The 25,115-nt window shown below is 33.4% G+C and overlaps 3 protein-coding genes across 6 annotated transcripts in view; 1 reads left to right on the top strand and 2 right to left on the bottom strand.

Moving 5' to 3' along the window:
- The window catches only part of LOC130657644 (U6 snRNA-associated Sm-like protein LSm7), a 92,079-nt gene that overhangs the window by 66,005 nt on the left and 959 nt on the right, over positions 1-25,115 (bottom strand). The window lies entirely within an intron of this gene.
- LOC130657633 (interaptin-like) lies at positions 2,906-15,658 on the top strand. Its single transcript, XM_057460631.1, has 12 exons — positions 2,906-3,181; positions 5,432-5,536; positions 6,308-6,475; positions 6,922-7,146; positions 7,704-7,790; positions 8,173-8,261; positions 9,565-9,646; positions 10,757-10,825; positions 11,404-11,484; positions 12,183-12,268; positions 13,087-13,213; positions 13,526-15,658. The coding sequence occupies exons 1-12, from the start codon at positions 3,134-3,136 to the stop codon at positions 14,021-14,023; spliced, it is 1,665 nt and encodes a 554-aa protein (XP_057316614.1). The 5' UTR covers positions 2,906-3,133; the 3' UTR covers positions 14,024-15,658.
- On the bottom strand, positions 15,827-20,787 carry LOC130657631 (ankycorbin-like). The gene is made up of 7 exons (XM_057460629.1): positions 19,778-20,787; positions 18,764-18,881; positions 18,232-18,524; positions 17,881-18,012; positions 17,072-17,129; positions 16,699-16,859; positions 15,827-16,556 (listed from the first exon to the last, which is right to left on the bottom strand). The coding sequence occupies exons 1-7, from the start codon at positions 20,104-20,106 to the stop codon at positions 15,929-15,931; spliced, it is 1,719 nt and encodes a 572-aa protein (XP_057316612.1). The 5' UTR covers positions 20,107-20,787; the 3' UTR covers positions 15,827-15,928.

The raw sequence follows: 25,115 nt of genomic DNA, 5'->3' as shown, positions 1-25,115 counted from the left end.
TTTAATTTTTAGAGTTTTTTGAAATATTTGTGGTGAATCTTCGAGTGTTTTTTTTTGTGAATCTTTATTTTTTTTCGGCATTGTTCAGTTCTATGCGGGTTTTTTTGGGCAAATACATGATTTCTTTCAAAATGTCGAATTCCCTCGAAAACGCCTGCACTTTCTCATGTTTGCTGTTTGCTTCTTTGGGATCACAAAACAGTAATCTAAAAGTGCTTTTTAAATTTTTTCTTAACATTTTTTACTTTTGGAGATAATTAATATTACATCTTTTTTCACAATTTTTAACCTCTGATTGTCAGAAAACTCATCAGATGTTGCCTTCTACACAAACTCATGAAATAAAAAAAAAAATTTTAGATCGAATATTCCTCTTCATGCTAAAGGTGCTCTCCACCCCAGAGCCTTTATAGTTTTGTAAAAGAGGTTTGAAACGTACCAAGTACTCTCTTAAAAAATGAACGCTGTGAAAAAGAGGTTTAAAGTTTTTTACAGAATTTTTATACTACTGCTTATTAATAAAATTTATACTTCTGCATATTAATATAATTAGTGGCTATGGTAACAACTATGACCTAGCAGGTTTTTTTAACATCTTTTTATGCTGCACAAGTTTGCTCACATTTGCAATCACACACAGTTGAGTGTGAGTAAAACAAAAACAAATTGTAGTAACAAAAATCACAAAAAGTCTGATGACTTTGAAAAGTATATTCTTATGGGAAATGTTGTAGCAAAACTTCAAAAGAATCTTTCAACTACACAGCCCTTAAAATTAGATTTTTTACGTCGGCAATAAAACTGCCAACGTGAGATACATTTCAACTGATTTGCGTCGGCATTTTTTTTTTGCAGTAAAGTTTTCCAGCTGGCAAAAACTTTCGTCATTCACCTTGTATTGGGGCTAGAACTCGCATAAATTTGATGTATTGATCTCCTAAGAAGATGACAAATGGAAACAGAGAGCAAGTCCCATGGTGTACTTCGTTGAGTTAATAGTTCACTGCCACCTGACTTTCTATATGTTACGAGACGAACTTATTAGAAAGTACGTTGTGCACGTGCTATTTACGAACCAAATGTCAGAGCATTCAATGAGTTGTATATTTGTATATAGCAGTAATCGCCAGTGACATGTTTCGAAAATGCTTGTCACCGACACAGTTCACCATGAAGCAAAACTGTACAGAAGACTCAATTTATAGAGTCTTCGCAGAACATCTCTGCTCACAAAACCGAGGGCAGGGCTGACTTATTGCCTGCTTTGTCGTGTGGGAGAGAGAACTTCCGGACTTCTTTTTAATACGATATACAATTTTTCGATTATTATTATTACGAATCGAATCGTGAATAATTTTAGTGATAATGACCTAAGTTACTGAAAATCGAGTGTAATTATTCTTCAGTCGCAATGAGTGGAAGAAGCTCAAACAATACCACAATTAACATTATTTGATTTTGCTTGCCACAGTTCTTTCAAATTTTCATTATTTTTGTTGTTTTGATAATGACATCTGCAAAACACTTTAGCAATTTCATTAGAGTCATTTTCTGATTCAAACCCTAACTCAGGAAAATTCCACAAAAGAACTATTTTCTTTTTCACCATGTTTATTTTTTTATTTTATTTTCGTGAATTCAGGAAATTATACCATCCGTCAGTTTCAAGTGAAATAAAACCACCCGTGAAATACTGTGTGCATTCCCATGTGGAGACCTGGTTTCTTTTAGGATAAGGAACTCGAGAAAAATGTATGCCAGTTTTCATATTACGCCAGAGAAAATGTGATATAAAAATTCACCACAAAGCCTTTAATATTACAAAGAATAACATGCGATCAGTTGAAAAGTTTGTTTTTCAAAAAAATGGTAGTAGAAACCAGGTTATAATACGTGAACAGGTATGATAGAAATATACATGAGCACATGTTCTTAACAGTCCACCAAAATAAAAATTAATTCTTTGTTAATTTTTTTCTTCGTTGATGTTGAAAATGAGTTGTTGTTTTTAAAAATTTCACAACAAAATTAGGTCGGCAATTTTTTTGCCGACGCAACTACGGTATTTTCTTATTTTACGTCGGCAATCACGTCGGCAGTGCCGAATGCCGACGCTAATTTTAAGGGGTGACTACATACAAAAATCGTTATCATTATAACCTTGAGTAGTAAAAATTAATACCCAAGATGATTATGTGTGAACAAATATTTGATCTGTATCACATAGTAAAAACTGATTTATGACAATTTTTTTCATTTTTAGAAAATACCCTTACTTAAATACGTTTTTTTAAAAATATTTTTCACCACCAGAAAGATCAGATTTTTTCCTATCCAATTACTGTAAATTTTTTTTAAAAAAAAACATCGATTTTTTCCTATACTCACGCCTTAACGGCTATATTTTTATAAACAGTATCTTGGATAATGTTTTGTAGGTACATAATTTCTGGGATTTGGCTAAAACCTGTGTGACAACCTGAGAAAAAAATGCCCATGAAAATTAGTTCCATTCATATTACGATATGCAATAAATTGGTTTTATAAATTATATAAAGAATTACCTTGACTATGATAAGCATAATTTTAAGACATTTGATACACCCTCAGCCTCAATAGGGTTAAAGAATGCAAGGCCAGAAGTTGTCATGTTAGTTTCTTGTTGCTTGAGGATTCATATAAGATTTATATTATATATGTAATACAGTAATATTTATATACCTGGTTATTGTGAGGTTAGTAGTTTTAATAACCTTGAGTAGTTTTTTCACTATTCTCAAGACTGCAGTGCATAGAGACTTTACTTGTGTGTTTTTTCATATTTTGCATTGTAATACGGACGAAACTACAACTTTATCTATTTTTCTTTTTTTATTATCTATGTAAATTATATATGTTATAAATTTCTATTTCATGGATCTCCTTAGAACGTACATAATTTCCTAAAAGTTATTGCACCTATTAGCAATTATATACTTCTAGAACAGTGTGTTTCTGTTATATAATTAAGATTTGCTCCAATATGTTTATTTATTATTTATGATATTTTAATATTTCATAGATTAAATTAAATAGTACAAGATTATGGATGTAATGATGGTAAAAAATCCTTGTAAAGTGGATCCAACCTAATATGACCAAATTATCCAATTCAAAGTTACACAATCTCAATTTGGTATTGGTGAGTACATATGAACTTTGATGCAATTTGGATAAATGTTTTTGTAATAATTATAAACAGTCTGTTTAAGACAGTCACACAGGAGAGAAAAAAGAAATAATTTTAAAAGGTCATTTTCCCTATCTTGCATCATTGGCTGCCTTGCGCTATTCCACTACATGAAATAATTCTCCTACCATCATCATTCATCATCATTCTCAGCTTAATGTCTGTTTTCCATGCTAGCATGGGTTGGACGGGGTATATTAATGACCCTCTTCTAATCTGATCTATACTCCTCTGTATCAAGTCTGTCCTTATAACCTCCTGCCAAGTCTTTCTCGGTCTGCCTCTGGGCTTTGCCCCAGGAACTATCAAGTCTCTACACTCTCTTACCCAATTATCCCCCTCCATTCTTTCCAAGTGCCCCAGCCAATCCAATCTTCTTATTTGGATAACATCTTTAATTGTACGGATACTTAGCCTGCTTCTTAGCTCATCTGAACTCTTTCAGTCTCTCAGACAGACGTTACACATCCACCTAACCATTCTCATATTTCTAAACGGTCAAGATCTTCCTGCTTCACTGCCCATGTCTCACTACCGTACAACATAACACTTCCTCAAGACTCTGCTAGTCAACAAAGGAAGTAACTCTCTGAACTTTTTCCAAGCAGAACCTGTCCTGAAAGTAACACTTCTTCCAACACCCCCTTCACTGTCCAACATATCACCTAAGTAACAGAAGTTCCCAACTATCTCTAACGAGCCACTGTTGAACATCATTGAAGCTGGAAATACTTCATTCTCTATAATATCACCTTTGCAACGCTTGCATACAAACGGAATGTCAGCTCTTAACCTTCCACCAATACTACTGCACTTCTTATGTACCCAATACTTGCAAGTCTGACAAAAAATTGAGTTACTACTAACCCCTTTCCTGCAAACCCCACAAGGCCACTTGCCAACTACAAGGTCACACTTGGCTGCAATGCTACTAATCATGACTTTTGACTTTGCTCTTTTCACCCTTAGCCCTTTCTCTTCTAGTCCTTTTTTCCACTTCTCAAACTTTTCAACTAATTCTTCCATCGACTGCTATGAGGACCAAATCATCTGCATACAATAACTCCCATGGACAACCTGTTCTGAACTCCATTGACAGCGCTTCTAAGACTAGAACAAACAACAAAGGACTAAGTAAAAAACCCTGATGTACACCAACATTTACACTAAATTCATCATTAAGTGAATCGTTAATCCTGACACGACTGCTAGCATTGTGGTACATAGACTGTGCCATCGTAACTAGCCACTCTCCACACCTAATTTTCTCATAGCCCACCAAATAACTTTACGGGCACTCTATCAAAAGCAAAATAGAGATTCTTTCTCTTTCGTAAATACTTTTTCTGAAGCCGTGTGAGTAAAAATATTGCATCTGTAGTGCCACGCCCTGGAACAAAACCAAATTGCATCTTATTTATATCAATTCTTTCTCTAAGTAACTTATCAATCACTCTTTCAATAACTTTCATTACTTGATCAACCAAATTCAAACCTCATAGTTACCTCTTTCTAATGCATCACCCTTGAAACAATTCTCTATTACACTTGACTGCCACTCACTCGGAATAGCACCATCCTTTATAATCTGATTAGCAAGACTTGGTTTTAATTTTTCTGAAAGAAAGGAAATCTGAAGCTGTATTTGCTTTAACTTACAATGGAAAATGACATGTAAAAATTTTTAGGTAAAAGAGTTTGCATGGAATGTATCTATATGTCAGAATTTTAGAAATCCTCAAAGTTTCTCCAAAAAGCCAGGAATTTTTTTACATGTTTACATGTTTAATTTAAACTATTCTCATTTCAGTGTTTGAATTAGAAATATAATTTAAATAAAATTTGCTGACTGTAGAAAAGATTTTTATATACAAATTGCGATTTGAGACCCTCCATTTTATACTCATATAATTAGAGTAGTGCAAGTTTTCAGTGAGGTATTTGTACCAGTCTGAAATAGCTAAAAAATGTCAGGAATTTTTGTCAAAAGTATCAGAAAAATGCCAGGAAAAATAAGGACTTAATACTGAGTCAATACCTTGTTTTTGTGAAAAGAAATTTTTTGTGAAAAGAAATTTTCATTCTATTTTATTATCCACAAGGCTTATATTGGTAAAAATAATCATCGTTTGTTGTTTTTAAGTGATTACTGGAGCTGTCTTTTTTTTCATGATCAGAATAATATTCTATTCTGCTTTCTAGGATGAAGAGCATTACCGGCTGTCGTCTTCTAATGATGAGGATGATGAGAATACTGTAACAACAGATTCACCTGAGTTAGCAAAAAATAAAATAAATTCCTCTGAGGTAAAGCAAAAAGCATAATTTTGTGAATGTTTGATATCAATAGCAGTAAACAATGTCTACTCAAACTGTTACTTTGACTTTCGTCAACTTCAAATGTTGTGTTGAATTTACAGGTGTGACACAATCCATGCTGTTGCAGTTAAAAATCAGAAGTGAAATTGTCTAACTTTTGAGATCTCAAATCCAAAATATTCAACAATTTAAGAAAAGGGTGAATTCTATTTCTAGTGTATCTCCTACATTTTAAGATGAAGAAAGCCTTAAGAAATGAAGTCAAATGTGTTTTTTATTTGACTTAAGAAATTAAGTCTTTGACTTGCACTTTAATTTTAGCCAGAGTTACTTTTTAATTTGTTTCTCATTTTTTTACCTTCAGAACAATTTGTACTTTCCAAAATATAAATAGCAAGTAAACTAGCAGCTTTAACTGATTACCCTTTATAATGCATGCCTGTCTTTAAAAAAAACCCTAATTGTGAAAAATCTAATCAGTTTTACAAAATTTGAGTTCTCACTGATGACTAAAGAAAACACCTAGTTGGTTCGTGTTTTGACTGTTAAGTAACCAGTTCATCCTCTTTCTAAAAGATTGGATGCACTGCTTGTAACAGCCTACTTTTAGGAGTTTTGGTGGTCCAACAGTTTTGCCAGATTTTTGAGCGTCTACTTGTTTTGTACGCTTTTAGTTTTTCTTTCTGTACAATTGAATGCAGGATTCTTGTGCAAACATTACAATAAAAGATGCATTTTATATGAACTTTGTTTGTTTAGTTAATCAAAGAAACAAATGCTCTTCTTAAGCGAAGATCATCAACTCTTAGTTTAGAAGAAGAGACACCAACTTCGACTATGGTTTCATCAAGCCTTACCAGTTGCCCTACAAGCATTCTAGGAACAAAACATGTGAAGCATGCATTACCTGTGTTACAAGATTTAAAAGTATATATCCCTACCTATTGATTCTTTTGCTGTTGTTTTGTTTAGCTATTTTGGTTTTGGTTTGTTTGTTTATTTTTATTTTTATTTAAATTAATTTTTTTATTCTTCTGTTTTCAACAAAGATCATATAAACATGCGTAAAAAAAGAAAAATCTCTTGATAAAATAAAGCATCGATCTTTTTTAGGCCTTAAATTTATTTTGCTATAAAGTAGTGACACTAATGTAAGTTTTAAAGGCTATAATCGCATTACTTTATATTACATTCTCAGTATTTTTAAAACAATCAAGCAAAACACAATTGGTTTTTGAAATTTGATTCTAAATTATGAAATTTATGTCCAGGGGTTTCCAAAATAATGCATTGTAAAATTTGCATGTTAAGGAAATGTTTAATGTAAGTAGAGTATGCTGTGGAAATTAAGCACAATCAAATTTTTATTTCAGCCAAAAAAATCTGTCCGTTTCGGCATGGAAAATAACGTTACATTCGAAATTCAACAACCCGAGTTCAGATCTTCAATCGATAGCACAGATTCTGAAAGTTTCGACATAGAATGTGATCAAAGTATTTTTGGTAACATCAGAGATGCTAGCTCATTATTAGAAGACAGTGATGATGACGAAGATGATGATGAGGAGGAGGATCAGGATGTAAACAATAATCATCCAGTAAGTTGTTTTTATAAAATTCTAAAAAATGGCACATGGAAAGTCATGGGGAATTATATCCTTCACCAAGTAGTCAGGGACAGCTGGGGAATTTCAGTGAATTCTTTTTATTACATCAGGAAATAAATTTTTACTGTCAATGATTTTAAGCACTGTGTCATATTGTTGATGAGTGTTAAATTTGTTATGTTTAACTTATCTGTTCATTCTAATGATGAAGAAAGGATCGTTAATTCAAATTCAGTTTGGATGTTAAGTTTTGATGCCAGAATGTAGACAGTTTAATACAGACAGGGAAAATTGTATCTTTAAAAGATACAATTATATCATTTTTATGCTGCTTGGTGGAGGAAAGTCAGATTTTTATTTAGGTGACTGCTAAAAACGCTGTGTAGAATCAATGGTGAATCAGGTCCAGTTCAGGGCTTGAAAAGTAAAAACAGAAGATCTTTTTTTTTACGATGAAGTGTGGATGATTATAACTTAGATCAAATTTTAACAGAAGTAAAAAGAAAAAGTGCTTCAAAAAAATTGAGTATGATATCTACTTTATTTAGATTGAGAAAGACATAAAAAATTTAGAAAAACAAAAACAGAAGTTGATCCGTGAAAATGAAGAACTGCGCAATCGACATGAAAGAGAGGTTTGGACACAGCTTAGCTTAAAATTAAATTAATTGTTAAAACCATAAAGCACCAATTCCTAAATGGCCATATATTTCTCAGCCTTTTATCTGCAATAATTTCTGACTTATTCATTTTTGTCAGCAAACATTTCTCACCTTCTGCAGTCAATTTCATTTTACCATTTCACTCTCGTTTTTTGAAGCCATTTACCTACACAATGTTTCATGTTTTTAATTTTTTTCACAATTTTTTTAACCTAAAAAGGAAAGTCAGCGTCTTCAGCAGAGTCTAAAGACTTTATACGATGTGCTAAAGATTTATCTCCAAGCTCATAGCAAAATCGCGGATTTCTGACCCACATTGATCATATTATAAACAAACCTTTTCTCTCTGTTTTAGATGAAACAACTACGTGAAGAATACCAGCGCCGAAGAGAAGATTACTATGATGAGTTAGACGAAGTTCAACATGAAATGGATGAACGAAGGTCGGCTTTATTTGTCAGTTAGCAAAGCCATGTTTTACTATGTTCTTGACAAAAAAATTCACGGGCTAAAATTTAGTCCTAAACACGGGGATTTAATTTCGCAGATCATCCTATAGTTTAATTTTATCGCAGGGATTTAAAATTTGGGGATTAACCTATTTTTTTATCTAGCATCAGCTTACAAAACACCAATATAATATTTGTAAGACCAAAGAAACCACATCAAAACCAAATGCCATATTTTTAACTAAAATTTATTCTCATGCGATGGGAGCTACTAAATACTGTGAAAATATCTAGAGTATATTATAGCAATGAGGACAGTACCTCACAAATGTTTGGTATTAATTATTTATCCTCTATAGGGAATTGCCTTTTTTAACCCTTTTATACCTGAGGGGCACAAAGTGTTAGCGGCCTCTATAATTAAAAATAGCTTATGTTAGCCACATTATTGAGTGCTGTAATTTTGTGACTTTTCCTTACTTTTCTTACTGTTTGTGACTTTCCCTTGGGACTGTGATAAAAAAAAATTAAATTTTTTTATAATACTTTCTGGAGTATTGCATATTTGAAACAGGTATTTTTTTTCAATTTTAAAAAGCACCCATTGTTGAAAGATGTTGTATTTGGTATATGAATATTTTTTATATGTGTATGTTGGTCACCAGATTGTTACCAAGATGTTGCTAAGGACATGTATAGTTACTAGGGATAAAATACAGACCTGAATTAAAGGAAATGTTAACCCACCAAAATGATGTCATTTCTAATTCCAATGATGTAATTATATTGTTCTCCTTACCTCGACCATCTTTAAATGCAACATTCTATGTATGTACCAAATTTAATCAACCTCGTCCATATTTGTTAGACGTCCAATATAAAAAGCCTAACAAATCCTGGTTAATTTGATGACAAAAGCATAAATATTTCTGAAAAAATGAATCTTTTTATCTTTATCAATGAGAAGAATAGCCTATTTTAGGTATGTGTGACGTCATTTCTGATTTCTATGACGGCACTTACTCAAATTTTTATTCAAAATGAGTTTGTATCAGCACATTCTCTATAACTGTACCAATTTCCATCACTTAATCATAAGTAGTTTAAAATTAACTTGACTTTCTAAGCGGTCTGTTTATTACACAATGTTGTTCAAAACGTGCGAGGGTGGAGAATAACGTCAATGGCGGAGATCTTTGAGCCGTTTCGTAGCCGTCTAAACAAGTTTGTTTTGATTGCAGATGTCAGTTTTAAACCAGCTCGTGCATTACAAATTGTTTTATTTTGATGCATTTAGAAACAAAATGAACACAGGAGTTGGTGATCACCAGGATTACGAGAATTTAAAGCAAAAACAAGACTTATATTTGAAAGAAAAGGTAATGGGGGTTTAACGTCTTTTTTATTTCCAAGAAGGTATCGCTGCAATGTGAGGGTGATTTTTTAGTACGCTAAAAGTATGAAATTTCTGTTCTATATTGGTTGTGTGAATATACTAATTCTTCGCGCCTTTCTTGCGCGAGAATTTATTGTGCGCGTAATATTTCTCGTTAGAATGTAGGCGAAAAATGTGGTTACGAGATTTTCTTTTTAAAAGAATACCGAGCTGGCTGGTCCCTATTCTTATTTCTTTATTGTTCTAAACAATAGATTTATGTTTGAAACCTGAAATTCCAGTCTGTTTTTCTAATAAAGCATATTCTTATAACAGAAAAAGCGTATAAAACTTTTTCCAAACAAAATTAATCGTAAAATTATATCCGTGTTTTTTGGCGTAAATCAATAAAATAAATGTTTTTAAGAAGATTTATAAATTTTTTAGATGTGCATTGATGTATTTATCATAGAGTTTCTTCTCTCGATTAATAATACCCGTGTTTTGTCTGTCTGCGCAAAATTGTGGTAAAGTAAAGTGTGGTAAAGATCGCTGTCAACAGCTTCATCTCGGGTACCCTACAGAGTAGATAATTTGCTGACAGGCGACCCTGCGGATTTTTTCACGGGTTAACGATTTTTTAATCAAACTTGTATTCTGTCTGTTTGTGAGCAAAAAACTGTGCTATGAAAACACGAAATGCAATTTATAAGAAGGGCGTATCCACAGTTTTATTCACAAGCTATCCACTTCTTGGTATGCATTATTCGTGCGGAGGGCGCGAAAATTTAATGTACGCTAAATCTAGGTGTGCGAAAATTAAATGCGCGAAAATTTCATGAATGAAGTTACATAACTCCAATTACTTTGTGTTTTGTCTGATATGCACTCTGATGTGTACCATTTTCAAGATTTGTCGATCGTTGTTCTGGCTAATGACAAATATCACCAAGTTCAATGTAGAGCACTGCATTGTGGTCCAAATATTTTCCAAAAAACAGCAGACAAACATAGAAACACACACTGTTTGTGTTTCAGCGCACAGGCTAAGCAACGGAACAGAGGATTTGAAATTATTAAAATTGTGCAAGTGTGATAAATATTAATTTTTTAGAACGATTTAGAAGAAAAAGAAAAACAGATCAAAAAGAAAAAAGATGACATTGCAGAACAAGAAAAAGAGGTCTGGTGCTTAAGATGTGTTTTTATTACTTTTTTGTTTATTTCACGTACATATATTGTACTGCATTGTCTAAAGAGACGCGAAGGCGAAACTTTATCCCGAGCGCTGTTTTAAATCTTCTTGACGACGAGACAGTCTGTTGGACCTAAAGTTGGTTAATTTTTGTGAATTTATCGAATTTTATCCATTATTCGTGAAAATTTATCTGCGCGAACATTTCCGGAAAGGTCAATATTCGAAAATCAATCTTAGCGAAATTACTAGAAATGACTTTTATTAACTTTTAAAACAACAAAAAAGGATTTTTCTTCTCTAGTTTTTTTTGTCAATTTTCTTTTCGTAGTTGTTAAAGATAGTAGCCAGTATATGTGATACGTTTTCTCTATAAATAGCCCTAAAATAATTTAAAATTGCAAAAAAGTACTGGATTCGTGAAAATAACTCTTCGCAAAAAAGCCTTTAATAGTTTATTCGCGAAATACTTTGACATAACTGATTCGACGAAATTATTCTTCGTTCAATAAACTGTGTTTCGTAAGGTCAGTATTTTATTGGAAATGTTTTATTTTCTCTCATAGTTGCAAGAATATCAACAATATTTAAATCGACGACATAAATCATTAAATGAAAAAGAAGAAGACCTTTGTATTCTACAAGATGTAAGATCTAAATTTAATTTTAAGACCATTTTATATCTAAGGGTCCTATTTTGTTCAAACGAACAAAGAACGTCTTAAAAAACTGACCTTTTATGTTTTAATTTGTCTTTAGTTAGTTTCGTCCAACAGAATACAAGAATGAGAATCCTAAATAACTTTTCTTGCATAGTGTGCAGGCAATAGTAGTAATCTCCTCCATTTCTACATCCCCTTTGTAGATGTAACCCAAGGCCAGCGAATTAGTTTTAGAAGTAGGAAAGGAGGTGAGGGGGACAGCGTAGTGACTCAGGAGGCCCCATATTGGTTAAAACGCTATTCAAATTCTGATGTTTTGCGTCCTAACCTTCGAAGTAAAAGCGGGTTTACTACAGGAGCAGGAATATTAGAAAGGGCTAAATCATTTTTAAAGCAGGAAATTAGGTTAGAATTATTACCAACGAATTCAGCAAGCTTTGTTAAGAAAAATTATGGTGCGTAATAAATTATAAAAACACAAATAGATTTAGCGCAAAACTGTTCAGTGAACAGGCAACAAATGCAACTTTTAAAACTTTTCATTGAATTTTTATTATGTACGCATGAAAAAAGATTTAGATTTAGATCGCGGATTTAGTGAACAAAAAAAACACTGTTGAACAGCCGTTGTGTTATTTTTTTTTATTTTTATTTAAAAAAATTAATCATTTGTTTTAAAAAAGGAACTGGAAGATTTATCGGATGCATTATCAGAAAAGCGAGCAAAATTAAAAGAAGAAGAAGCAACACTCATTATGGCTCCCAAAGGGTATGCATTATTGCTTTATTTATTAATATTGCTACTCAGGATAGCGTCCTCAGTTCATCATGGTACTGTTATTAATGAGAGTCTTGAGACAGGGTGATAGTGCATTTCAAGCTCCCATTTCAGCTACAGAAAGTGTACAATTATATCAATGACTTAGCTAGACAACTGAACACACTTAACACTTTTATAGTCTCTGGCATGACTTAGCCGAGACTTAAAGCCGAGACCTTTCGCGCTGGAGGCTCTACCACAAGGTAGCCAGTCGGTAGTTAGTCGTTTAACCTGGAGATTGAGATGGCAGCATCAGTGTAGCTTACTTTATCATTGCTTAATTACTTTGTACTTTTTAGGGTGTCCACTTTTTAGCAGAGTCAGGAATTTTCCAGATAGACGCTTTTAATAAGAACAATCTTATAAGAACACAAGCCCAAATTTTGCGAAAAATAAGAACAAAATAAAAACTTCTGGCTCTAATTATTTTTTATTGTAAGAACAATCTGAGTGTAAATTTTGCCCTAAATGAAATAAACAAAACTGAATTCTGAAGTGGAAAGAATAATCAGGCTGAAAAAGGCTCAAAAAATTAGAACTGTCGGCCTAGAGTCGGATTTTACTGGTACTTATATAAAAGAAGTCGGGTGTTTTCAAAAGGCTAGGTGAAAGAATAAGTGTGATCAAAAATGTTAGAAAAATGTCAGAAATATCAGAAAAAATAAAATAAAATTGAGTGGATAACATGCTTGTATTTTGCAACCAAAAATACGCACTTGAAATATTCGGAATGCTGGGAGTAATGTTTTTCACGTGCATATATTTAGATGCAACCATGACGACGAAGAAATTGAACAAACACGCATCGAGTTGATGGACTCACTTACTAAGGAAAAAGAGCTACGAAAACAAATTGCAGGAAGGGATAAAGAAATTGAAAAACAAAACACTGAAGTAAGGAAAGAGCATTAAATGTGTGTTGAGGGGATTTTACATTTAGAAAAACCACGTGCAAAAGTCCAGAAATAAAACCTTCAAACCTCCATTTTACTCCCCGACTTAAAAGTTCTTACGCGATAATTAAATCCTAGACTTCTACAAGTGCAACGAAATATTTTGTACATTTCTCGCCCCAGACCTTTTTGTCTTGGCCACTTCGTAGAATAACATGCAGTTTTTTATGTTCGCGAACATTCATTTTTTTATGCAAGAACTACACACTACGTAAGTATATATCCTTTTGTTACGTCTATTTTTTCATTTCAGATAAAAGATTTAGAATTGGAGAAAAATAAATTACGAACTAAAATAAAACATTTAGAGTCGCAACTTTCTTTGATTGTCAAACCCGTTCATTCACATTACCATAAAAGGACTAGTCTCCGTCACATGACCGGGATACCGCTAAATGTCACAACGGGGGAGAACATATCTCCGCCTAGCACTTCATCTGAGTCAATACAAGGTAACAAAAGAGATGGTATGTTATCCCCTACTCGTGATTCGCCTAAGAAAACTTTATCTTCCCCGCCGCACGTTTCGAACACTTCATCGTTGACGATAAAAAATGAAATCTCTGAAGGTAGCCCTAATCATTTGTATGTTTCACGGAATAAAACCAACGTCGAGGATTTAGAGTTAACAGACGATAGCGCGGGAGAGCCGTATTATTTCGAAGAATCAGAAGACATGTATTCCAAAGATACGACGGATAAAACGAAAAGTTCAAAATCTGCAATAAGCAAGACGTGCCTCATCATGTGAATTATTACGCCCGTCAACGGCCATAATTATAGCAGCTGTTAATTTTGATGACTTGTAAGGGGGCACAGTAAATTGTTGAAAAGCTCTTCCAACCATTTTATACAGTTTACTGTTGGGCTGCAATGTATAACGAATGAGCTAGGACAGATATTTTAATAATAATTTTTAACCCTAGTCAGTTTATGGGAATTTATCTTTGTAAATAAGTTAATAATTTTTGGTTTTAGGATAATATTGATATACCTTAACCTAAGAACTTGTACACTTTTAAGAATTTGGAAACATTTTATAAATCATTTAAATTTGTGTATTTATATTTATAAAATTTTTAATCTGTAATAATTAATCTAAAAAGCTACTCTGAAATTCCATCTAGGATATTTTTTAATCTGAATTCGATCAGCCATTTTAGGTGGTAGAGTAACCCCAACCAATATTTACTAGTTTTATAGCTAGTGCAAAAAATCGCCCTATTACAGCGCACCAATTCCAAACTCGTTGCAACAGTATTATATTTTGAGAAAATTAACATAAACTTTTGATGCTGTATCTAAAAAATATATGTAGTTTTTCGTTAGTTTTTATATTTTATATACTTCGTATTTAAAGATTCAATATATTATGATACCCGACTTTCCGTCTCTAAGCCGAGATGGTAGCTGCGAGAAGCGATGGGCGAATTTCTATGAATTTTTCCACAGGTACTAGTCGTGGAAATAGAAAAAAAAAGAAACTTATTAGAACTCTCATAACTGAATCTTAAGAACCGCGCATATTTTTAAAAAAACAATTGTTGACAGTCATTTTTTGATGAGTCTGATTGTGTAAATAGGAATTCTACTAGTGCGATAACAGACTAGCTAATAATTTTTAATTTAATATGATTTATTACCTACAATGTAATGTTAATTTTTTCTATTTTTTTTTTATATTTATCGGTTGATGTCCAAATATAATCTTCAAAACAATAATTAGTATTTTTCTCTTTTTTTTTAGTTTTATAGGACATGTTTGAAGAAGGCTGTCGTAGAGTATAGAAATGCAAGAAACTATTGTTGGTTTGGTAATCTCTGTTGTTTTTCATTTTTGTTTTTTATTTTATCTACACACTGGCAATTGCGTATATGTCTGTCTGTCTGTCTGTCTGTCTGTCTGTCTGTCTGTCTGTCTGTCTGTCTGTCTGTCTGTCTGTCTGTCTGTCTGTCTGTCTGTCTGTCTGTCTGTCTGTCTGTCTGTCTTTGTTTGTTTGTTTGTTTGTTTGTTTGTTTGTTTGTTTGTTTGTTTGTTTGTTTGTTTGTTTGTTTGTTTGTTTGTTTGTTTGTTTGTTTGTTTGTTTTTTTTGTTTGTTTGCTTCTACAATCGTTATAAGATCATAGCTACTTTGGACCTGCATTTTTATTAACATTTAAATATAGCAAGGGTGTTTCTGCATTCTAGGTTCCAACAACTAAAATCCGCAATCTATTGCGTTTAAAAAAAAATGTGACATTTTGTAGTCCATCATCTTCTGTACAAGTAGAATTTGTACACGTTTAGTGTAGATGTTGTTAGACCAGGATATGTCGCGTGAATCAACGTGATATGTCGCAATCAACGGTAAATGTCATAAGGTCGCCGGTAAATGTCGCAAGTCAACAGTAAATGTCGCAAACCCAACGGTAAATGTCGCAACAGCAAATGTCGCACCAAAATTAATGATGTGTAATAAAAAAGCTGCCTTTTCTCGAGAATTTTAACTTACATTGTTATGACACTTTTTATATCAGGACAAATCAACGTCATATTACGCTTGATTTTGTGATGTAACGCCCATTTACGCCCTCGCGTGTCACAAAAATGTTACGGAAACCGGCGAACCAAAAGGTTTGGGTAGGAAAAAGAAACGAAATAGGACTGTGTCTTTGTTTACTTCTGCATGTCGCGTACTCTTTCTTTCAGTTTATTATACTTAGCTAATAATCTTGCTGTTTTCTCAGTCACATTTGTTATTTCTTCTCTTTGTACACTAGCCTCGTCGCGTAGTAATTTTACCCTGTTCTTCGCCTTCACCAGTTCTTTATTCTTTTGTGTGAGTTCTATTGTCGCTTCTTTTATTTCTCGATCAATTTCATCACTGTTATCTGCCCAATTTATGTTGGTTTTACAGTTTTCATCTTGTATGTTTTCCAACTCTATTTTCAATTCTTCGTATTCTTCTTCATCGAGCTCGTTTTCGCTAGCTTTCACTGTTTCTTGAACTTCTACGTTAAGCTCTTGTATCAAATTCTGTAATTCCTTATCCTTTCCATCCACGTGTGTAATTCGCTCTGCTACATTTTGAATTCTATGGCATTTCTCGTTGTTCGTTAACGTCAAATCCTTACATGCTTTGTCTAGGCGCTCCCATTTCTCCTCAAGATCATTCATTTCTTTGTTTTGTTCTTCTTCTGTGAAACTTCTTCTTGCTTGGTGCGTTTCCTTTTGCAAGAGTCTATCCCTCGTGTGTCGTACTTCTTGAAAGAATCTTTGGCGTATTTTGTGGCCATATTTATTTCTATAATAAAATGTAAAAGATGTCTAGACTTATAATTTATCTTAGTATCGTAATATTTTGTTTCACAAAAAAAAATAGCAGCTAGAAGATCGATTTTCCAATATCCTTCTTTAAAAAGTTCGTAGGAGAAAATAGAATTTACTGATTGATTTTCTTGTCTGTGTCTTCTTCCATTTTATTTTCTAAAATTGTGTTCTCTTTTATCATTCTATGTTCTTCTTCAATAACGTCATCAATTTTCTTTCTAAGTTTATCCATATTCTTTTTCAACGCGTTTACTTCATCGGAATCGGGGATTGACTTCTGAAATAACGTAAAGAATTCTGGATCAAATAGCTCAAGGAGCAATCTCATATACATTAGGATTCTCATTCATTAGAACGGGTTGGTAACCTCGCTTAAAGCGAAAAAGGGACCCTGGGGACGAGGGGGAAACATTTGTAGTTGTCTGCACACTTCTTGTAAACTTCGATCCAGCCTTTTTTACCTTGTAGAAAAAAAAATATTTCACTAACCTTTGTAGTAGCTTTGTGGCTTGTACATTTGCATGCTTCTTTCAGGAGAAGTTCGATTCTGTAGAAAATTAATGTAAAGACAGGTAGAAATAACTATTGCTTGATGATTACCAACCTCGTCCCCAAAGTCTTGTGGTCCCTGAGCCATTATTACAGAGTGCGACCTCATCAACAAGGCAAATTGCCCTGGGATCGAAGTTTGATCTTAAAAGGAATTGAAATACTAACAGGTATCTGTCTAAACACAACAACAATAGTATATTTGATAGTAGCTAGGTAAAAAAAAACTGTTATTCTTCGTAAAGAACTGGTTTGTAGTTTGTCAGATATATTATCCAGATTTAAGCCTTGGTTGCGAAACTTGTCCAAATTTCAGGATAAGTCTCTTTGCAGTTGTTTAACTTAAACTATCTCAGCCTCGGCTGTTAGCAATCGTTTGCTTATATGAAATAATGTGTAAGTTGGGATGGATGATTCAGACTGTTTTCATTTTTTTTCAATTTGTTATAAAAAACAAGATTTGGTGTGTTGCTAAAGAACATAATATTATATAACTTATCACAAATCAAGATTCTTTTTACTTCTTCCTTTGTTCTGATGGAAGTTTCTATCCCTTGTCTTGTAATTTAAAAAAACCCGAAATGATTTAAATTTCAACTTCGCAACCGCAAAGAAGAGACCAATCCCTAGTCTGGTGTAAAGACCCCTAAAACGCTTACTTTGGAACCGAACCAAAAAGTTCAGCCATATAAAAGTTAGTTTTTTGCGAAGTTGTTATTCAACTTTGACGCACATATACAATGTATTACCTTCCTCCTTCAGAAGCGTAATCAAACGCATTTTTGTTACTTTTATCAACAATCTTTGCGTCAGCACCATGGTTGATTAGTAGTTCAACAGTTTCATATTCATTAGCTTTTACTGCCAACACCATGGGCGTTCTAAAAGTGTAAGTGTTGCTCATATAACAGAAAAGAAGCCTCCTTGCAGTCACGTGTGTATGCAACCTTGTCTCCAGGGCATTTTCTCTCTTCCTGACAATCCCGGATAATCGGAAATAAAAATTGGTGGTTGTTGTGTACGTCCACCGAAACAGTATTTTTCTGAGCAAACTATTTTTTAATAAATTATACCGAAAAATAAATTGATGATTAACTTACCGCCCCTCCACATCTCTGTCATTTACAAGAAACTCATTCTCCAGTAAGTATTCAACAATAGCTGCCCGACCATGGGAAGCTGCAACATGTAAGGCTGTTTGACCACGACTGTTTTTACTCTGTACAAAGTAGTCACAATCGTTGATGAGGAATCTTACGCAATTTAAGTATTTGTCTCCATGGTTAGAAATCACGTGATACAAGGGTGAGTTTAGATTTTTGTCAGTTTGACAGGGGTTGGCGCCATGTTTTAAGAGCTCTTTCATACACGCAAGAGATCCATTATCTGCGGCCTATGTAGAGTAACAGAAATGAAAAAAGAGGTTTTAGGAATATCTTAATTGTATTTTACAGACTTAAGTTTTCATGATAGGTTATATGCAAAATACCTTTGCGAACTGTTTTATCACCTTTTCATCGTATGAACCGTGCGCTGCGGAATGTTGATCTGTGTTTTGTACGTATTGTTCAAAAATTGTTCTTTATACAAGTTTAAGGAGGTTTTACAAGGTGGAAAGTTTTCTAAACTTACATTAAAGAACGGCGATTTTCCATCTTTATCTTCTTTGAATATGTCAACACCTTTAAAACTGAGCAACATTTTTAATATACATGCATTTTCTTTTCCCGCCGCAAAATAGACAGGTGATCTAAAAGAAATTGCGTCATATTTGTTGGGATGAAATTCTAATATGCTGGAACCTAGAAGTGTTGATAAAATCCTCTACTGCAAATGATATGTTTTATAGAAATGACAGTAGTAATCATTCTTAACCCCAAGGTTTCTTGCCCCTAATCCGTTATTGCGAAGCACCCAATATTTTAACGCTATCGAAAGGTAAAATACCCTGTAAAAAAAATCTACTATGCACTTATAATGACTAACCGTTACTTTTTCAACAAATCCTCCCTCTAATAAACGCCTTCTTCTTATAAACGCCTTCTTCTAATAAACGCCTCCTTTGACTAAATGCCTCCTTTAAATAAACGCCTCCTTCTAATAAACGCCTTCTTCTAATAAACGCCCTCCACCAATAAAAGCTGAACTTTTAACTGCGTAATTTATTAAAAACAATACAGTTTTACTTGTGCAACGTATTTTGAAAAAGTGAGCCGAAAAGTGGTAAATAAAGTAAGGAACATATAGTCATTGGATACTTCTATTATTTCACAAAAAATAGCTAAAAATCAGACTGCCAGAGGGCTGTGTTTAGTCTAAGCACAAAAAACAGAAAAAATGTATGGTAATTTACTCTATTATCCCCACTGCGGGATTAGCGTTTCACTTACAAATATGGTGAGTTTCTAGAGAGACGGGAACAGTAGAGATGCAACAAAAATTTTACAGACAGGAGGCATTATGATATAATTGCGCATCTCTGGACGTGTTGTTGATAAACAACGATGGATGTAGTCATTTTCAGATTACACTTTTAGAAGATAAATTTCCTTTTCTAGAAAAAATCGTTGCCTTTGACTTGGCGCCACACCCAAAGCGTACTGTTTCCGCTGCTGTGTTTTTTATGCAAAATATGTGGCACATTACCTTCCATTTTCGTCTTGTTTGTTCAGTTTTTTAACATTTTCCAATTCTGCAAGATATTGTAAAACCTTTAGCTTGTTGTTTTCAAAAATATAGCGGTGCAATTTGCATTTTTTAGTAGCACCGCTCTCGTTTTGTTGTTTATACAAATCCAGTGAGTTCTTTCCCGTGTCTGACAATCTAACTTGCTTTCTTTCAGCTTGAGCAGGTAATTTTTTATTTTTCCCTCTTACCAAAGTTCTTGGCTTAACAGAAATATAATTTGCAATGTTTTCATTTTTAGTACTTTCGACTTCATCACCACATTGTGTACTACTGCTGACTTTGTCCATATACAAAACAAAAATCTTGACTCTAGCTATTGCATTGAACTTTTGAATTTGTGTGATACATATTTATGTCAGTCAGTCAGGACAAATAATAGAAGTTGTTTTTAAAGTCAATGCAATGACATCAGATGGAGTTGTGTTGGTTTCGCAGCGTCATTTACAAGTTAAAAGTTTGAGAGTAGGGAAAAGCAAATATATAATTTGCTATGGAATGAAAAAGAATCCGAAAATTCTAGGTAGCTAAAAAAATAAAATTCTCACTGTTGCTCGACAAACGGACCAGTTAAATAGTTGCTGGGAATGAAATATCTTTTTCTTCACATGAATTTGACGAAAAGATGCTACGTAACATTCTTTGTAATCCTATGACTGAGCAAGCAGTGTGACACACTGTTCTCGTGTATCTAACACGAGGATACTAAACGCAACAAAACATATTTATGGCAGGACCAACGAATCATTCTTGAAGTGGGAGTGAACAATCACAGAAAGTTAGACCGTCAATGGCTGACATTGTTGTTGTCGTTGCGTGACGAAATTCGTTTCTAATAATGGCTCCTCCTTTTTTATTAGATGTTTTACATGATTCTTTTTCTTAATATTCTGTTCTATAAACAATAGCGTTCCGACTTGTAAATTAACAAAGCGAACACAGACAGGCAATACACATTGTAGTTACGAGAGTCGCAATTTACGACAACAAGAACGAGAAACGACAGGTAGCGAAATACGACAAAAACGTTTATATATAGCTTGACGCATGTAATTGAAAGTTTTTTTAGTTTTTTGACGTCTAGGAATAATCAACGAAGGTTTATCAGTTCATAGAAGAGCAGAAGAAGTTGAGCTCTCCTTCAACTGTAATATCAGAAACCAAGATTCAGGATGTTGCTTAACAATTATTTCAAAATTTAAAAAAAATTCCTTTAACCAGATGATGTGATAAAAGAAGGCTTCCTATTTTCCTTGGACTGTGTTTTCGTCGCCATTCGAACGACCGCCGATATATACTTTCCAAAACAACGTTGATTCGCTTCGCCTTACTTGACCAATTGGCTACCAATTGGCTACCAATTGGCTACTGAGCTGAATGCTAAAAAGAGTAGAATTGTATTGACCCCATATCATATTTCTATTTCAAAAAGCCAAATACAAGTCATTATTCTCAACCCAACTTTGTCCACAGGGTCTTGTGGCCCCTGGGCCGTTATTTCGGAGTTTATCAACAAGGCAAAATGCCTTCGGAACGAGGCTGTTCTCAACCTTGTCCACAAAGCTTCTTTTTCGCTTTTGATATGCATGCTTAGCCACTTATCAGATCACAAAAAAGAATACTGGGAACAAGATTGACAGTATTCTGATTGGATGTGTATGAATTGCAATGTATTGCGTTTTTTAAAATTGGGGACACGAAAATAAATTATGGAAAATTAAGCAGCGTTTTTTATTACCAACCTATACAACATCTGCAACAGTCCACAACATTATAGTTGCTAGTAACCTTTTACCTAACACACAAATAAGTAAATAAATATTGTGTCAAGAAAGAAGCATTCTTTTTCCCTAGTGATTTTCTTTCTTTTTGTTGTTCATGACCAATTCGGCCAACCTCGTCCCCAGAATAAATAAGTCTTAAATAGGGAATTGATTGCTGCAAATAGTTTTAAATCCAAATGAGAATATCATTTTCAGCCCTCGTTTCCCTAAGCAAGGCGAAAAATAAATTCAGGTACCAATCTCGAGAGAAGGTGACCACAATAGCAGTACCGATCTCCATGTCGTTGCCTAATATAAAAAAGAGACAACAGGCGCTGGGAATGAAGTTGACCTCATAGCTAATCGTTTTTGATTTCCAGAATATATTGCCTGAAGACAAAGTCATTATTGCTTACCTGATAGCCTTAGTCACTTCACAAAATTAGTTACTTTTTTTAGCAATGAAGTTTTAGTAATTCCGAACAATTCTTACAAAAAAGGGGGAATACCACAGTTTGGCCAATTTTGCCTTACTTGGGGTATGAGATAAAAACGCCAAACTTTGGGCATGCGCCCTACTTTGGGTGGAACACGATTATTTCAGGCGCGAAAAAATGTTTTCTGATCTTTGATTTTATTTTATTCTAATCTTCTATTTCCTTTTATTTAATAATTTTGTGTTTTTTTAAAAGTTTGCATAGTAGTGTAGAAGTTTTAAGTTGGCGAGAGCAGCCTTTTTAACTTGTAGCTAGGTGGCTAAAGCATTTACAGATTTTCTCCTAAAACATATCCATATTTTGTGTACGATCTCCTGAAAATGGATACAATCTCTCGAATGAGATTGTGCTGTATTTTTGAAAGTCCAGATCTTCTCTTTGTGTGTTGGAAATTTCTTGTTCCAATGAGACATTGTTTAAAAATGCCTAGCTAAAGAACGATCTCCTGACCCCTGACCATGTCATGAAATGATGAGACAAACTTTACTAGGTGCCTTAAAGCAACTTTAAGATTTGTGCATAAAAGTCTTGCTAGTCATACAAAAGCTGTGACACAGACAGCAAATATTACAATTTCTAAGCATCATAAGCTGCTATGTACCTAGCTAGCTATACATAGCTTATGATGCAGCATAATACCCCTGTCATGCACAGGAAACTGGATCCTATTTTACTTTCAACATAATAAACCCCTTGCATTTAGGTAAAAACTGATAAATTATCTTAAGGTTTATTCAGACTCGTTCTCAAATGTGTTAAGAGGCTCATTGTATTACTGTCTGTCGTTAAATTTCCACATATATGAACAGCCAAGGTGTTCATAACTTAGAATCTGGCAGATTCTATAATTGTGAAACTTTGTCAGGTGAAGTTTATTCACAAACAATGTTAATACGTGCGATTGCACACACTAACAATTTTTGTCAGGTAAAACTAGAAATATATATATACAATGATCCATGCATAAAATTTAAAAATCAATGCCAACCACAATTGGAGCTTCAGCTATATACATCATAGAAACAATTCTACAATTATTCTTATTTGTTGAACGTTAAAGGCTGGACTTTATAATTAGAGATGAAAAAGTCTTTTAAAGTTTTTTAAAAGCTCTTTTGCATTCTCATGATATTCACATATAAAGAATTATATATAAACATATGTATTTAATTATGCTCTGAAATTATGATGTCATATTGAAGGAATAGCAAATTTTGTCATTTTCTGTCATCAGTAATTTCAGACCTGTTAAAAGATGTGCATTCAAACTTCGTCTATATTATCAAGGTGAATTGATTAACATAAATTTTTTTTCCAAAGTGACACGTTTCTTTATCCCAGGCCTTATAATTTTGTGCTGATGACCCCATAATTTGGGATTTGCATGTCGGTTTGCTATCAAATTTTGTGAGTAAACATATAGGGCCTATATATGCCTACCCCAATAAATTTATTGTAAACCAAGTTGAAGATCCTGAGTTATTGACTCATTGACATATATTTAATTAGTTCATTAAACTACAATTTTTAATGATGGTATAACTTTCTACATCACTTCTACACAGTATGTTTTTTCTGACAAATTGCACATTGCACTATCATCTGTGTAAATCCTTATAGACTAGAATTAACTAGGCAATTCATCACCTCACTTTACCCTAACTCTTTTAGTGATTCACACCAGAGGCTTAAAAATTGTTATGCAATTATGATATCTCCCTTTAAAAACAATACATGCTACAAAAATTTTTAATTTTCATCATTAGTTGATTTGAATTTGTTTCAAAACAAAAGCAAAGTGTGAAAGTGGTGGCAACGATCGAAATAAGGGTTTGCAGTTCGCTAAATGTGAATCGTTTTTTGAATACTGCGACCCAATTTTCACAAATTATAATCAAAAATGCGAATCAAAATTTCAATATATTCTAAAAAGAAAAACAACAACAACAGCAACGACTACAATGAGCAGTCAAGACATTGTGTGCATGCCACAACTTTAATAATGCACCATGTTTGTTTTTGCTTATTATTCGGATGGCCCATTTTTTTCTGTAACGTCTGCAACATAAATTCAAGCAAATAAGTAGATGCAATTTTTTGTTCAGTTGTTCTGCAAAGTATTCAGCACATAAAAATTTTATTTTCAAATATGGTAGATTGAAGTCATAATCACACCAGGGTTGTTTCAAGGAAAAGATAATTTGATTCACTGTTTGCTCCAATTTATAAGTAAGTAAGTAAGTAAGTTATATTTGCCATCATTATAAAATCATTAAAAATATTTACAGAGAAAAAGAAATTGAAAACAAATAAATAAAATAATAAACTATATATAATATTAAAATGTATCATAAAAAATATAAAATAAAATTAAATGCAATTTTCCTGAGTGTTGATATGTTTGATGGCTGGATAACACAAAACAAGCCAAGGCGAGATTTCCATTGTGGTCCATTTCTTCCCTTATAGAAAAAAAGATAAGCAAAACGAAAACGAAAGGATTATCAAAAGATCACATGAATTTAATTCACAAAATCATCTGAGTCCCTTCTCGTTATAACATCAAAATAGTGCTTTTTTAGGTTGTGTTTAAAACTGTTTGTAGTACTAGATCTTTTAAGACCCTCAGGAAGAGTATTCTATAAGGAGGGTCCAATGTAGGAAAGACACTGTTGACCTTGGGATGTTTTTACACAAGATTGTTCAAGCCTCTGGAATGATGAACGAGTCGAAGCTCTTCTATGACTTGATGGAATAAATACATCAGACATGTACAGAGGACATTTTTTCTGAAAAAATTTATATGCATGATTGTTTACGCATACTTTAAACCTTTCGCCAACTGGTAGCCAATTTATTTCCTTAAAATCCGTAGCACCTACATGTGATCTGCTACTTTTTTGTAAACAGAAGCGAACACATTTGTTTTGAGCAACCTGGAGCTTCTTTTTTAAAACTTTTGTCAGGTTTGGATACCACACAGTACTGGCATAGTCGAAATGTGGTTGAATTAAAGAGTTACAAAGAAGTCGTCGCAGA

This window comes from Hydractinia symbiolongicarpus, chromosome 9 (genome assembly GCF_029227915.1).
Source record: "Hydractinia symbiolongicarpus strain clone_291-10 chromosome 9, HSymV2.1, whole genome shotgun sequence".
Classification (NCBI taxonomy): Eukaryota; Metazoa; Cnidaria; class Hydrozoa; order Anthoathecata; family Hydractiniidae; genus Hydractinia; species Hydractinia symbiolongicarpus.
Note: the sequence above shows the minus strand (reverse complement) of the source record. Positions and strands in the feature narration are given on the sequence as shown.

What these genes read in the sequence shown, in the direction of transcription:
- LOC130657631 (XM_057460629.1), bottom strand. Translation starts at nt 20,106, where the DNA reads ATGGACAAAGTCAGCAGTAGTACACAATGTGGTGATGAAGTCGAAAGT. An exon ending in GAAAATCGCCGTTCTTTAAT is followed by an intron (nt 18,525 to 18,763) that starts GTAAGTTTAGAA and finishes TACTCTACATAG; the next exon opens with GCCGCAGATAATGGATCTCT. An exon ending in GACAGAGATGTGGAGGGGCG is followed by an intron (nt 18,013 to 18,231) that starts GTAAGTTAATCA and finishes TTACACTTTTAG; the next exon opens with AACGCCCATGGTGTTGGCAG.
- LOC130657633 (XM_057460631.1), top strand. Translation starts at nt 3,134, where the DNA reads ATGACCAAATTATCCAATTCAAAGTTACACAATCTCAATTTGGTATTG. An exon ending in ACTTATATTTGAAAGAAAAG is followed by an intron (nt 9,647 to 10,756) that starts GTAATGGGGGTT and finishes TTAATTTTTTAG; the next exon opens with AACGATTTAGAAGAAAAAGA. An exon ending in TTGAAAAACAAAACACTGAA is followed by an intron (nt 13,214 to 13,525) that starts GTAAGGAAAGAG and finishes TTTTCATTTCAG; the next exon opens with ATAAAAGATTTAGAATTGGA.